Below are 15,314 nucleotides of genomic sequence, written 5' to 3' on the forward strand. Positions count from 1 at the left end.
TGTCCATAATCCCACCCCCTTCTCCCAAACCCCCTCCCCCCAGCAACCCTCAGTTTGTTTTGTGAGATTAAGAGTCACTTATGGTTTGTCTCCCTCCCAATCCCATCTTGTTTCATTGATTCTTCTCCTACCCACTTAAGCCCCCATGTTGCATCACCACTTCCTCATATCAGGGAGATCATATGATAGTTGTCTTTCTCTGCTTGACTTATTTCGCTAAGCATGATACGCTCTAGTTCCATCCATGTTGTCGCAAATGGCAAGATTTCATTTCTTTTGATGGCTGCATAGTATTCCATTGTGTATATATACCACATCTTCTTGATCCATTCATCTGTTGATGGACATCTAGTTTCTTCCCATAGTTTGGCTATTGTGGACATTGCTGCTATAAACATTCGGGTGCACATGCCCCTTTGGATCACTACGTTTGTATCTTTAGGGTAAATACCCAATAGTGCAATTGCTGGGTCATAGGGCAGTTCTATTTTCAACATTTTGAGGAACCTCCATGCTGTTTTCCAGAGTGGCTGCACCAGCTTGCATTCCCACCAACAGTGTAGGAGGGTTCCCCTTTCTCCACATCCTTGCCAGCATCTGTCATTTCCTGACTTGTTGATTTTAGCCATTCTGACTGGTGTGAGGTGATATCGCATTGTGGTTATCTGTTTTGTGTGTGTTGAGTTTGAGGAGTTCTTTGCAGATCTTGGATATCAGCCCTTTGTACTGTCATTTGCAAATATCTTCTCCCATTCCATGGGTTGCCTCTTTGTTTTGTTGACTGTTTCCTTTTTTTTTTAATGGAATTTTTCCTTCATTATTGTGATAACACACACATAATGTAAAATTTATCATCTGAACTATTTTCAAGTGGATCATTTAGTGGTACTAAATACAGTCACAATGTTGTACAACCATCACTATCCATCTGCAGAATGTTTTCCATCTTGCAATATTAAAACTCTATACCCATCATTATAGAATATTTTAACTTGGAAAATTACAGAATAACAAAACATAAGGCTATATAAAATTTAAATAATTATTATTCATAATCCCAATATAATACACACACACAGAGAGAGAGAGAGAGAGAGAGAGAGAGAGAGAGAACTATGAAAACAGCTTATATTCACTATTCCAGGACTACAAATATCTGTGGTCCTACTTTAGACCACAAGGAAATGATTCATTAATTCTGTGGTTATGGAAAATAGAAACATAAAAGCCTTGATTTAATCTTAAAAAAAAAATCTTTTTAAACTCTAGATGTTAAGTCACAGTGGTATTAAATAGGAAACCTTGAGACATGATAGCCTTGTTCATACAGGTATTTTCCTTGGCTGTGCAGAAGCTTTTGATCTTGATGAAGTCCCAAAAGTTCATTTTTGCTTTTGTTTCCTTTGCCTTTGGAGACGTATCTTGAAAGAAGTTGCTGTGGCCAATGTCGAAGACATTGTTCTCCTATGCCTATGTTCTCCTCTAGGATTCTGATGGATTCCTGCCTCACATTGAGGTCTTTTATCCATTTTGAGTTTATCTTTGTGTATGGTCTAAGAGAATGGTCCAGTTTCATTCTTCTACACATAGCTGTCCAATTTTCCTAGCACCATTTATTGAAGAGACTGTCTTTTTTCCACTATGTATTTTTTCCTGCTTTGTTGAAGATTATCTGACCACAGAGTTGAGGGTCCATATCTGGGCTCTCTGCTCTGTTCCACCAGTCTATGTGTCTGTTTTTATGCCAGTACCATGCTGTCTTGGTGATCACAGCTTTGTAGTAAAGCTTAAAATCAGGCAATGTGATGCCCCCAGTTTTGTTTTTCTTTGTTTCAACATTTCCTTAGCAATTCGGGGTCTCTCTTGGTTCCATACAAATTTTAGGATTGTTTGTTCCAGCTCTTTGAAAAATGCCAGTGGAATTTTTTTTTTAAGATTTTATTTATTTGACAGAGAGAGAGATCACAAGTAGGCAGAGAGGAAGGCAGAGCGAGGCAGGGGGAAGCAGGCTCCCCGCTGAGCAGAGAACCTGATATGGGGCTCCATCCCAGGACCCTGAGATCATGACCTGAGCTGAAGGCAGAGGCTTAACCCACTGAGCCACCCAGGTGCCCCATGCCGGTGGAATTTTGACCGGAATGGCATGGAAAGTATAGATTACCTAGAGCAATCTTATACAATCTAGTCAGTATAGACATTTTTTAATTTACTTTTTATTTTCAGCATAACAGTATCATTATTTTTGCACCACACCCAGTGCTCCATGCAATCCGTGCCCTCTATAATACCCACCACCTGGTACCCCAACCTCCCACCCCCCACCCCTTCAAAACCCTCAGATTGTTTTTCAGAGTCCATAGTCTCTCATGGTTCACCTCCCCTTCCAATTTCCCCCAACTCCCTTCTCCTCTCTAACTCCCCATGTCTTCCATGCTATTTGTTATGCTCCACAAATAAGTGAAACCATATGATAATTGACTCTCTCTGCTTGACTTATTTCACTCAGCATAATCTCTTCCAGTCCCATCCATGCTGCTACAAAAGTTGGGTATTCATCCTTTCTGATGGAGGCATCATACTCCATAGTGTGTATGGACCACATCTTCCTTATCCATTCGTCCGTTGAAGGGCATCTTGGTTCTTTCCACAGTTTGGTGACCGTGGCCATTGCTGCTATAAACATTGGGGTACAGATGACCCTTCTTTTCACTCCATCTGTATCTTTGGGGTAAATACCCAGGAGTGCAATTGCACGGTCATAGGGTAGCTCTACTTTTAATTTTCCATTTGTGGTAAGGAAAATACAAAAAAAAAAAAAAAAACCGAATGAAATAAGTCAAGCAGAGAGAGTCAATTATCATATGGTTTCACTTATTTGTGGAGCATAACAAATAGCATGGAGGACAAGGGGTGTTAGAGAGGAGAAGGGAGTTGGGGGAAATTGGAAGGGGAGGTGAACCATGAGAGACTATGGACTCTGAAAAACAATCTGAGGGGTTTGAAGTGGCGGGGGGTGGGAGGTCGGGGTACCAGGTGGTGGGTATTCCAGAGGGCACGGATTGCATGGAGCACTGGGTGTGGTGCAAAAATAATGAATACTGTTATGCTGAAAATAAAGAAAAAATAAATTAAAAATATATATAAGAAAACTAAAAAAAATAATAATAATAATAAAGTCTAGGGACACCTGGGTGGGCTAAGTTGGCTGAGCGACTGCCTTCAGCTCAGGTCATGATCCTGGAGTCCCGGGATCGAGCCCCCCCCTCAACTCCCCCAACCCCCATCGGGCTCCCTGCTCAGCAGGGGGTCTGCTTCTCCCTCTGCCCTTCTCTCTCTCTCATGCTCTCTCTGTCTCTCACATAAATGAAATCTTTTTAAAAAATAAAGTCTAATATATATGTTAGAACGTGTGTGTGTGTGTGTGTAGGTTGTAATATGTATACAAATAGTATATAATGGCAAATTGTGTATAAATATATAAATAATTATAAAGGCAAAATATTTCTTCCCCTTAGAATATCAGGCAAAGTTGTTTCGAGTATGTATTTACTCATTTCAGATTGTCAGGGGATGAAATAAATGTCAACTGTTTGAACACTAAATACATTAAGTACTGATTATCGTCTCTGCGCTCTCACATAAAATTAGATGGCTTACTATGAACACTAGAACTTTCATGGGGGGAACCTTTGGAGTACTTATTTTTGTCTCTATAGCTAATATAAAACTTCCCAAATGAGGGCCTTATTAGAAGTTTGGAACAGAACTTCAGACGCATATACCAACACCTGTGTTGGCTTGAAAGGAAAGTGCTTTACAAACACACAAAATTGAGCAATTAAATTCTCCCTGTAATGTCAAATATTGGATAGTGGTGGAGAACTCATTTATTCCTGTATACATTGTTGCAGTTAGAAAGTGAGATCTTACATGGGCTTATTTTTAAAAACTTGGAAAAATCTCAAAACAAACAGAAGGGTGGTGGTATATAGGGGTCAGAACTAATGTAAAACAAAACAAAACACCATGCAGAAAAAACAGGAGAAAATCATTCCTCTCCTCCAAATGGGATTGATTTGTTTTGAATGATACATGAAAACAATTTTAGTAATTCACAAAAAATACATTTAACTGACTTATCCCAAATATATTCTGAAACAATGTCATGTTTATTAAATGACATGCCCAAGTGAAGATGGTGTTATGTTATTAAATGTAAAAAAAATGCCCATTATAGAAGCAAATGTATAAGAATTAATTACTCAAGTTCTTAGTTCTCAAATATAAAATCAACTTTCCGCATACTTGATGAATATTAAACTTGAAAACAAAACCAAAGAACTGTAGGTGATTTATCTTAAAAGACAGCTGTGAAATACTTATACCATAAGCAATTAAGTGTATGTGCATATTAATGAAATACTTTCAATCAATCCTAAAGGCAGGTGTCATTTGATAGTGAAGCAACACCAAATAAATGACATTTTGATGTCTTTGTGGAAATGACGTATCTACAAACCCATGTCTCAGCACTGGTATTTATATATGTAGTTCTGTTCTCCCAGTGATTTTAGGCAGCTCACTTTATTCAAAAACACCATCTCATGTTTACTTTCAGTAATTTTTATAAGGCAGTAGAGTACATTTTCTTCTGAAATCGTATTTTTATTGGCATTGTCTCTGTAAACTAATGAGTAAATACAAGTGGGTACACAGATAAGATAGATTTTATATTCTTTAATTTTTTTTTCTTTCAAAAAGCAGTGTAGCCTTCTTTCTGTACTTGTGCATTGAAACTTTTGGGACTGATACCAATCCACTGGGGTCAAGCCTAAAATTAAATCATCCTTATTGTTAAAAGTTAATTGACAGTGTTAAGTACAAAAAGTCACCATTACTAATGAAGGACTGAAAGCTCAATGCATATAATTGTGGAATTGCTGCTACCCACATAACTGTTCAGGGTTTGGGGTTTTAACAGGAGAAGATTCTTGCACTTAACAAGAAAGCTATGATAAACAAGATGTACTGATTTCAACTCTAATTTTTAAACTACTACAACGAGGTTTGGCGTAGCTAATGTTACACTTGTATTGTAAAACTTAGGTTCCTGTTCTTTCTTCAAAGTCATCAGAACAACAAGGAATGAAGAGACTTTTGAACAATTGCCAGCTCTTGCCGTTGCTGTTTCAAGGAAGGAAATATTAAACATTTGTATGTTATTTAGGTAATTGTTATATACGTTTTGGCAAACAAAATACCCCAATGCTCACATCCCTCCTTAACACTTAAAATAAGTGTTCTTAATATTAAATATACACTACTTACAGCTTCCATCATAATTTTGTTTTGCAACTTGGTCATTTGTTCCCTAACTTCACTTTGTTCATCAGCAAGAAGATGTTCATGCTCCTTCTCTAAGTCCTGCATACTCTAAAACAAAAAGCCTTGTTCAGTTATAAATCACCACTTTTCATCTCATGCTCCAAACACATAGAATTAAAAATTTCAAGGGGTGCCTGGGTGGCTCAGTCAGTTAAGCGCCTGCCTCTGGCTCAGGTCATGATCTCAAGGTCCTGGGATCGAGTCCCATGTCTGGCTCCCTGCTCAGTGGGGAGTCTGCTTCTCCCTCTCCCTCTGCCCTTCCCCCTGCTCATGCACTTGCGAGCGCACGCACTCTCTCTCTCTCTCCCTTCCCCCCAAAAATAAATAAATAAAATCTTTAAAAAATTAAATTTCAAAAGTAACAATTCTTAATATTCAAAGGATGCTCATTATTTATTCCAAATAAAATACTACACCTAATACATGGAGATCAAAATACCCACTTAAGAAATTTTTTAAATGTTGTGTTTGAGTCAAATATAATTATTATAGAGACACGGCAGTAGTACACTTTTCTCGAAACAATGGGTTATAAACAGTTAAGGTCAAGGTGGAGGAAAGAAAAGAAAAGGACTGACAGTCTCATAGAATGAAATACCATAATTTCAAAACTCTCTAATAAGCTTTCTAAACACCATGTAACAGTGCACTTATAACGAGTAAAAATCACTGTAACATGATCCCATTGGCGGGAATAAAATGACCTGTGACACGACCTCTTTAGGTCATGAAAAAACAAACATGTTCTGAATCTTTAATCTTCATTTAGCAAATAGTGATCTAGTGCATACTACGTAAAAAGTACTGTTAAGGACTGTGGAGGAATTTGAAAATGAATGCACGATCTCTTCCTTCCCTATTCCAGTGAGAATAAAAAGACATGAAAACAACACGAGTAAGGAAACACAACTTGCCATGACTGTGTACTGGAAAATAAAATTGATTCTGATTTAGTTGGCAAAAGAATAAGATTTCAGTAGGTAAAGGGAAGAGGGAATTGAAAGTACTCTAGAAACAAGGACATAAGTTTAGTGAGTGGGTTAGTTGGTGAGTTAGTGTACTGGAGGGGTGGGAGGAAAAGGAGGAATGTAAGTATAAAACTACAAAGGGAGTCTTGTTACAGGGGCAGACGTTGAATTCCTGAGTGTTTAAAATGGGAAGCTAAAGACAGGTTTTCAGGAGGGAAGGTATACGTTTTGGAACATCATATTGCAGAACTGTGAAGGATGGGCTGGAGAAGAGAGAACTCAGATGGGAGTTTAATAGTATAAGCAAGAAAGGATGAGATCCTGAACTAGGGCAGTGGCAGCGGGAATTCAAAGAAAGATATTAAGGTACAGTTACAGAGGTAAAGTAACACCTCCCACACCCCTCCTCCCCCACCCCGCCCCCACCTCCGCCCATACACACACCTAGAAAAAAAAAGGGGGGGGGGAATGTGCAGGATTCCATCGCCTCCTAAATAAGTATATATCTGCATGGAGAAGAGGTCTGTGTCACTGAGAACAATTTGCTAATGTGCAAATATCACAGCAGATCATTCTCAATTTACAAACATTTAGTCCTCTTCTCGCTTTTTCATTCTGTTATACATTTAGACCTTTCCATCTGATTTTAAGTATGCATATAAAGTCATTATTAGTCCAATATTCCAAAGGCAAATATGCCATGAAACACTCATGTAACACATTTGAATATGAGTGTTATTCATCAATTACAATTGCCTACTCATATTTAACAGAAACTGTTAATACAAGTCAAAGACACATAGAAGTGATTTATAGACTTCCTGAGTTTCCACTATATATTTATTGCTGGTCTCCTCCAAACTGATTGTTGAGCAAAAAATTATGATTGAAGTGTTATTAAAGTACCAGTTTTCTTCATAGCACCTGTATTTCTAGGTAAGATTCCCACTTTACAGTTCCCTGTTTTAAATGATTCCCACAAAACTATTAATTGATCCTAAAAATAAAAATGCATTTCCCAGTTATGCTAAATAGAAAACAATGAATTTCAAATGGAAAATGTTTAACAATAGAGACGTATAACCTAAATGTTTCCTCCGCATAGATTTGGAAAGAAACAAAGTATCTTCCACTTTTATGTACATATTATATATTTTTTAAAAATATTTACTTACTTATTTGAGAGAGAGAGAGAGAGAGTGCAAGCACGTGCACATGCATGTGGGAGGAGGGGAAGAGGGAGAGAATCTTCAAGCGGAGTCCCCGCTAAGCAGGGAGCACGAGGCGGGTCTCAATCTCACAATCCATGAAATCAGAACCCATGACCTCAGCGAAAACCAGGAGTCCATTGCTCAACCCACTGAGCCACCCAGGCGCCCCTCCATGTGATGTTTCATAAGAATATATTGTGTTGCCAAATACAACAGACCTTTAAGAATTTCTCATATAAATTTTTAATTTTTTGCAGCCTCTGGTTCTGAACAACTCTAGCTTGTTGAAGAATCTTTCGTTGCTCTTGGAACATACCCTAAAATAGAAAAGGGTGATAAAATGTGAGTAATATTTAATACTTATAAAACATAACTACACATCAAGTTTCAAAGGAATATTCTTTAAATCAATACTTTTTAACATTTCCTGTTTTAACAACATTTTTGACCAAGTTTAGGTAATTGTGTTCACCACTAATATACAAAAACAATACGACGATCCTACCTCGTAGCCATTAAGTAGGAGATTGTCTTTCTCACCCATATTGAAAACACGTTTTAATTTTTTACTTCAAAATCCACAAATGACCTTTCCAACAATGTGTTTACCACAGGCAGGCAAAAATTTATACAATAATCCTTCCTAACAGTAGTTACGGAAGAAATATTCTTTCTTACTTTCTTTCTTCAAGATTTTATTTATTATCAGAGAGAGGAGAGAGAGAGAGAGAGCAAGAGTGCACGCACAAGCAGGGGCAGTGGCGGCAGAGGGAAAACTCGAGAACTCCCAGGACCCTGGGATCATGGCCTGAGCTAAAGGCAAACGCTTAACCAACTGAGTCACCCAGACGTCCCAGAGATATTCTTTCTTAACAACATTCAAAACATGTATTAATTCTTGGTCATTTCAGTATGCATACAGGTGATCCTAGCCTCTCTGCTCCTTCACGTAATTTCCAGCAATAATTTTGTCCTCTTCCCTACTTTAGTCACTCACTTAGATAGTCATACCCTGGATTCTGTCATTCCCAGTAACTGCAACATCTACATAATATTAATCAAAGCAGAAACTAATATAGGAACTGTGTGTCAGGTACTGTTCTGGACCATTTTATTTATTTGTTTTAAGATTTTATTTATTTATTTGACAGGCAGAGATCACAAGTAGTCAGAGAAGCAGGCAGAGAGAGAGAGGAAGGGAAGTTTCCTCTGAGGTCATGACCTGAACCGAAGGCAGTGGCTTTAACCCACTGAGCCACCCAGGTGCCCCTGTTCTGGACCATTTTAAATAAACTTGCTACATATGATCTCATTTAATCCTCAAAACAACTCTACAAGGCAAGTACTCTTTTTTTAAAAAATTTTTATTGGGGTATTTTAGTCACCATAGACTACATCATTAGTTTTTGATGTAGTGCTCCAAGAATCATTGTAGTATTCTTATTTTTTTTTTTTTGAAAAGAAGGCACAGGCCTTCTTCTTCTTCTTTTTTTAAAAGATTTTATTTATTTGACAGAGAGAAATCACAAGTAGACGGAGAGGCAGGCAGAGAGAGAGAGAGAGGGAAGCAGGCTCCCCGCTGAGCAGAGAGCCCGATGCGGGACTCGATCCCAGGACCCTGAGATCATGCCTGAGCCAAAAGCAGCGGCTCAACCCACTGAGCCACCCAGGCGCCCCGTAGTACTCTTATTGTGTCTTGTTTTCTTTCATAGGTGAGGAAACTGAGTGAGGTACAGAGATAAACAATTTGTCCCCGATTTCACAGCTAGTATGGGTTAACCAGGATTGGTTCCCCCCCAAATGGTTCCAGAGTCCAGGCTCTTGACCACTGTACTATACTGTTTCTCCACTTGCCCCCCAACATTCAACCTCTACCTCCCTGTTTGTAGTTCTCTCCCTTTTTTACTACAGTTCAATACTCTTTCAGGATTAACATCCCGTTGATCCTATGACTTTTCATTGTCCCCAGTCCCCACTCTCATAGTCTCCCTTTTCCTCCTTCTCGGCTTAAAGTCCATGGCCAATCATTATACCCATGCACTTGCACACGTACCTTGCCTCCCTTTCACTCTGTCAATCTGTGTGGCAGAATCACAACCCTGGAAAATCCAACTCTCCAGCTGCCCTGCCACAACCATGCAGAGTGATCTCACTTTAAATTCATGATCACTATGACACTAACCTAAATTCAACCCATAAGGCTTCTTGGCAGTGATATTTCCCTGGTCCATTAGCTGGCCCGCTCTCAGGAAACAATTGCAGGACTTCTTCTCTGCCCCCTAAAGGGAACACCTCCTCCACCACTCTAACTCTTAACGGTTGACCTTCCTATATCACTAAATAGACAGAAGCAATCCAAATAGAACATTCAGTCTCCCAGCACCACACCTTCTACCCACATTTACCCATCCGGGCTCATGGACTCTACATTCTCTCCTGTGTTTTTGCATGACCTATTGCTACTTGAGACTTTGATACAATAAATAAATCAATTTTAAAGCCAAGGCTGATACCAACAGCTAGTTTTTCTTCTTGTTCCTGGGCTTTCCGCATGTCTGTATCCCACTCCCAAAGCAAAGTCAGAAACTGCTGAGAATACTTGAGATGAAGATTCTGTCTGTAAACCATAACAACAAGCACTGTCATACTTCAAGAAGATAAGAAAATCTAACCATATTCAAAACAAAATTGATTTGACACAATTTACACTATAGAGGGAGAAGGCAGTAATAGCATAATGGCGGCTGAAATAGTCTCATGGGAAACAGAAAGGGCACATGAACAATTTACTCTTATTCCAAAAGTATTGTTCCTAACTGGCCAACATATAAGCTCTCTCATATGCCTTACCTCTTAAAAACTAGTGAGGATTTACTGCGTTATCAATTTTCCAGAAGAATTCATTTTATCTAAAAGCAGTTTACTTTTCATTTCTTCTTACTGAAGAACACGTATGTTCTGATACGATAAGTAGATTCAATAAGGATATCATATGCATTTGTTATAGAAGGTTTCCAAACAGGACTATTTCACTTAAATATTTCCCCTCTTTGGCACAACAGTGATTTTTTAAGAAAGAACAGTGAACACAATTTAGCTAAAATATGCAAATTATTTATAATATAAGATTAACCTTTTCTACATAACTGAATACAGTTAACTATCACAAGAATAATGGTTTAAGACATTTACCTGAAGTTCAGGTAGTGTAGGTCTAGAATAAATATGAATTAATGTTATAGGAAGAAAACTCAATTGTTATTTGAAAGGAACAAAAGGTCATCTTTATGAGCTTCTAGGAGATACATCTCAGTTCTGTTACGGAGTGAGGTTAACAGAATTAATCTGCTTAGAAAAAGATCAAGCAAAATCTATTTTTTACTGGAAAATTCAATATAATAGAATCTGTCTTAGGTTATTTGCACCAATGAATACTAAGAAATGATACAAATGTCATCGTGACTTGAAAAAGCAACAACAACAACAACAACGTCACCTTTCTTCTTGCTGTATTTTCCAAACATGCTCAATTTTTTCGTTAGTGGTTTTGACAGAAGCTTTTGCATTCATTTCGAACATTTTTCTCTTTGCAAGAAGAGCCTGTTTAATGTCAACTGTATAGAGAATATTCATTGACATTGAGCGTTGAAAATTATTTTGTTTTCATGTATACAAATCAATATGGGTAAATGTTGCCTCGGCAATATGCAAAGACATTTAAAATTCATAATACAGACATCATAAATGTCCAATCACTGTGTTGTATACCTGGTACTAATATAATATTGTATGTCAGTTACACTTCAAAAAATAAAATAAGTAAAATAACAATTATAACTCAGGCATCATTTCAAAAAGCAAGATTTGCTCACTATTTTCTGTAAAATCTTCTCTAGTACTAGTATCCCAATTCTAACTTTTTAAAATGCAGGTCACCTTTTAGTTTAGAGATAGTGAAAAGGGGATAATAATAAAAATATTTTCCATTATCAAAATATGTATCGAGAATCCCAAAGACAGATTTTAATTTCCTTGTGAGGAAACAGCTGAAAGGCAAATTTTTCTAAATTTATAAAATACCCGCCAATTCAAGGGACATGTCTAGATGGATTGCCATTAGAATGCATTATATAAAATGTGCAATATTCTTAAAGATGATCCTCAAAAGGATGAAAATAATTATATCGCACATTAAAAAAATTATTTTTCAAGCAATCTAGTGAGTGATGCTTTTAACCATGTTCTACTAAAAGAGACAAGGGCTGTAGGTGTAAAAATTCTAATTTAAATAAATGAATCCAAAAACATTTTTAAAAATATTTTCATGGGGGTGCCTGGGTGGCTCAGTGGGTTGAAAGCCTCTGCCTTTGGTTTGGGTCATGATCTCAGGGTCCTGGGATCGAGCCCCACATCGGGCTCTCTGCTCAGCAGGGAGCCTGCTTCTCCCTCTCTCTCTCTGCCTGCCTCTCTGCCTACTTGTGATGTCTCTCTCTGTCAAATAAATGAATAAAATCTTTAAAAAAATATTTTCATGGAGCTTTTTACATAACACTTTTATGCATAAGTGCTGCATTTCACAGAATCTTAATACTTCAACTAAAGCTTTGTGAATTCTATGATTTGACTTTACCGATCTACAGTCAGTAGTTATTTTTCAGTAGTCATGAAGGATCTGCTCTATTTTATATATTTTATTCACCTGGAATCCATCTATAGTAAGAAGTGTATTAGACAGCTCACAAAGCCAGCTCTTTGTGACCACCAAATAGAGCAAAGCTTTCAAACCATACTTGCTTGTAGGGTTGATTTCTATCGAAGAGCTGCAAATTGACTCAGACTCTGCTAAGTGTACTGTCCTGTAGTGCAGATGGTGTAACTGACATCTGACAGAACAATATAAAACTTGGGAGTTTGGGTGTGATTGTATATTTCTCACTAGCTGGGAGAGTTCTTTAGTTTGCAGCTACATGGTTTGCTAATGAAAAATAACAATAAAGAATTTTTTGTTTGTTTGTTATTTAGAGGATTCAATTTGTGCTGCTACTCCAAAGACTAGGACACCGGGAAGTCATGAAAAGTAATCAAATGAAGAAAATTTAAAATTGACATGAAAAATTGTTATATCACCTAATCTCTGTACACAAAAGGAGGTACACCCTTTTGTTCATTTAATTTATATTAATTTATATGAAATGTAAACGTGTACAAAATAATAGCATCATTCTTACTTCATCAATGTTAGTACCATTTTTACTTTTCCACATCAACAATGGAAAAGGTCAGTAAAGAAACTTGCAAAGTTGAGTCACACTATATACTTGTATAATATCCTACATACGAGAACAAGACATTAAAATCAGCGTTGCAGATCCCTCACTAACATTTTTCAATTATAAAAGCCTTACGGTTTAAAACTAATTTTTTTTTCACTGCAAATATCATTTAAGCGTACCTTCGAGTCCTTGCAGCATCTTCTGTACTTCATTCCTGTGAAGAAGTTACATCAAACATTATTAAGGATAAACAGAGATCATATTTGTTTCGAAGGAAATGTCTCATTCTGGGATTTTACAGAGAATAATTGTTATGTAAGCCAAGTTGACTTGATCTGGTGAGTGAAAATACTATGAGCATATTACCCGACATCTTCCTCAAGTGTTTCTGCAGAAGGCCTTTTTCGCCCACGTTCATGGGTTACTGGATTGTTTCCTGCGTTGAAATAAAAGTGGAAAACATTTGAAAATGAAGTATGCTGGTGGGCATTAAGGAGGGCGCGTGATGCGATGAGCGCCGGGTGTTCTAGGCAACAGACGAATCGCTGATGAACGTCATATCACAAACCAACGGTGTACTACGTTGGCTAACTGAACTTAAATTTAAAAAAACAAAACAGAACAAAAAACAACAAAGTGTGGCCTTTGGGGGTCAGTTCTCAGGGAGCAATATCCTCAACTGCGGAGTGCTTCAGGCCTCCCTCTTGCAAACACAAGGTTTTTAAGGCAGCCATAGGAAAGGCAGCATGCCCGTGCGAGGTCCGATGCAACTAGTTCAGGGACCAGGACCACGCGACGGAGACAGCGTTACGAGTCTTTCAAGGTTAATGCCAGAGTACATCACCCAGCAGGTGTGAGATATTTTGGAAAGAAGGACTGCCGGGGGGAGCAGAAGAGCTGCTATCTAAGCCTCTGTAATATCCTGGTCTGCGACAGGAGGATCAAGGGGGCAGCCTCTGGTACCTCCAACTGCTTTTACATATGTGTGCGCGCGCACACACGCACACGCACACACACACACACACACACACACACACACACACACACAGAGGCACGCACGCACGCACGCATGCACGCACGCGCGAGGAATTTACTGTTTGCAACGCTGAGGACTCCGAAGCAGTGACCTGCCGCGTGTGCGGTATCTACATGCGCCATCTCTGCAAAGGTGTCAGACAGACAGTACCTTGCACCTCTGGCCCGCTCAGCTGTCTTCTCTCTTGTCTCCCAAAGTCATAGGCTGCCATACCCTGAGCCTCCACGGGGGCCTTCGCAGCTCTCCCCAGGCGCTTCCTCCCAGCCGGCGGCATCCCGAGGTGTCTTCCGAGCTCTCCCGCACCTTGTGAGCGCAAACACGTGTTAAAGAAATGGGGACACGGTCAGGGAGCGATGCCAGGCAAGGGTCCCCTGCGCAGATCAGAGGGTGTGTGTCCTCATGTCTCTTGTTGGACCAGGACAGGGCAAAGACGACGCGGCCGGCGGACCCCTTTCCCCTGCCTCCCCGTTCCCCACCCCTACCCCCACCCCCCCACCCCCCGACTCCTCTGCGCTCCTGGCTCCCTGCTCGGCCCCGACCCAAGGCACGCGACCCGACCCGGGACATCTCTCTGACTGTCAGGACCTTGCGCCACATTCTTGCTCCTGCGTTGGGACAGAAGCCATCCCCACCCCGTTCGGGGCCCGCGGGACCATGTGCTGGCCTGGAGGCCCAACCGTGGCCGGGACAAAAACAAGGGTCCCCTTGGAATGGATGGGGAATAAACCGTTCTGACCCCGTCCGGGGACGGTCAGGTCTAGTGGTGGTGGAGGAGGGGGGGCCTCCTGGACGCTCCATCTGGACCCCAGGACGACCTCAGGGGACCAAACTGTCCTGCCGGGTCGGCCAGGCAGGAGGGCCAGAGGCAGACGGCCCCTCCTCACCAGCTGTGACCCTCCCAGGAAGTGGGGACCCCGCCCGGCCGGCCCTGCCAGCCCTGCCCTCAGGGACCTCGTCGTGTCCTGTCGGAGTCCCAGAGGACCTCATGGGGACATCACGTCAGAGGTGAGCCCAGCCGCCGCCGCCGCCCCACACCCTGGTCCCCTCCCGTCTGAGGAGACGCCCCCTCCCCCACGGCCACACAGTGCCCCCGGGTCCGCCTCCCTACACGCTGGGGCCTCCCTGAGGGTCCCTATGCCCCACCCCCGTCCTCTGTCTCTCTCTGTCCCTCCCCCCATCCCTCCCGCCGCACAACGACCTCCACACCACGTCCTCGGCGAAGCTCCTCCAAGGGCGTCGTGAGGGAGAGGAGGCAGCCAGCCACGCCTAGGCGGGAGCGTCGCTGATTGGCTGGCACAGCGCGCATGCGGGAGGCGGGGCCTCGGCCGAGACACGCCCCCTGGACCAACCGTCGTCCAGGCACTCACTGGTCCTGAGGATCGAGGATCGAGGATCGAGGGTCGAGGATCGAGGGTCGAGGGTCGAGGATCGAGGGTCGAGA

The 15,314-nt window shown here is 40.7% G+C and overlaps 1 protein-coding gene and 1 long non-coding RNA gene across 2 annotated transcripts in view; both read right to left on the minus strand.

The window, feature by feature from the left end:
• The window catches only part of LOC309856038, a 1,055,650-nt gene that overhangs the window by 263,148 nt on the left and 777,188 nt on the right, over positions 1-15,314 (minus strand). The window lies entirely within an intron of this gene.
• Positions 4,659-15,121, minus strand: LOC309855821 (synaptonemal complex protein 3-like). Its single transcript, XM_082716477.1, has 9 exons — positions 15,080-15,121; positions 14,024-14,176; positions 13,204-13,273; positions 13,017-13,051; positions 11,061-11,178; positions 10,082-10,181; positions 7,783-7,881; positions 5,329-5,433; positions 4,659-5,184 (listed from the first exon to the last, which is right to left on the minus strand). The coding sequence occupies exons 2-9, from the start codon at positions 14,145-14,147 to the stop codon at positions 5,131-5,133; spliced, it is 705 nt and encodes a 234-aa protein (XP_082572603.1). The 5' UTR covers positions 14,148-14,176; positions 15,080-15,121; the 3' UTR covers positions 4,659-5,130.

This window comes from Mustela nivalis (assembly GCF_964662115.1).
Source record: "Mustela nivalis genome assembly, chromosome: X".
In the NCBI taxonomy this organism is placed as follows: Eukaryota; Metazoa; Chordata; class Mammalia; order Carnivora; family Mustelidae; genus Mustela; species Mustela nivalis.

Coding starts and splice junctions, on each gene's coding strand:
- LOC309855821 (XM_082716477.1), bottom strand. CDS start 14,147: ATGCCGCCGGCTGGGAGGAAGCGCCTGGGGAGAGCTGCGAAGGCCCCC. Junction 13,052..13,203: donor ACACTTGAGGAAGATGTCGG/GTAATATGCTCA, acceptor ACTTCTTCACAG/GAATGAAGTACAGAAGATGC. Junction 5,434..7,782: donor TATATGAGAAATTCTTAAAG/GTCTGTTGTATT, acceptor TTTTTGTTTTAG/AGTATGCAGGACTTAGAGAA.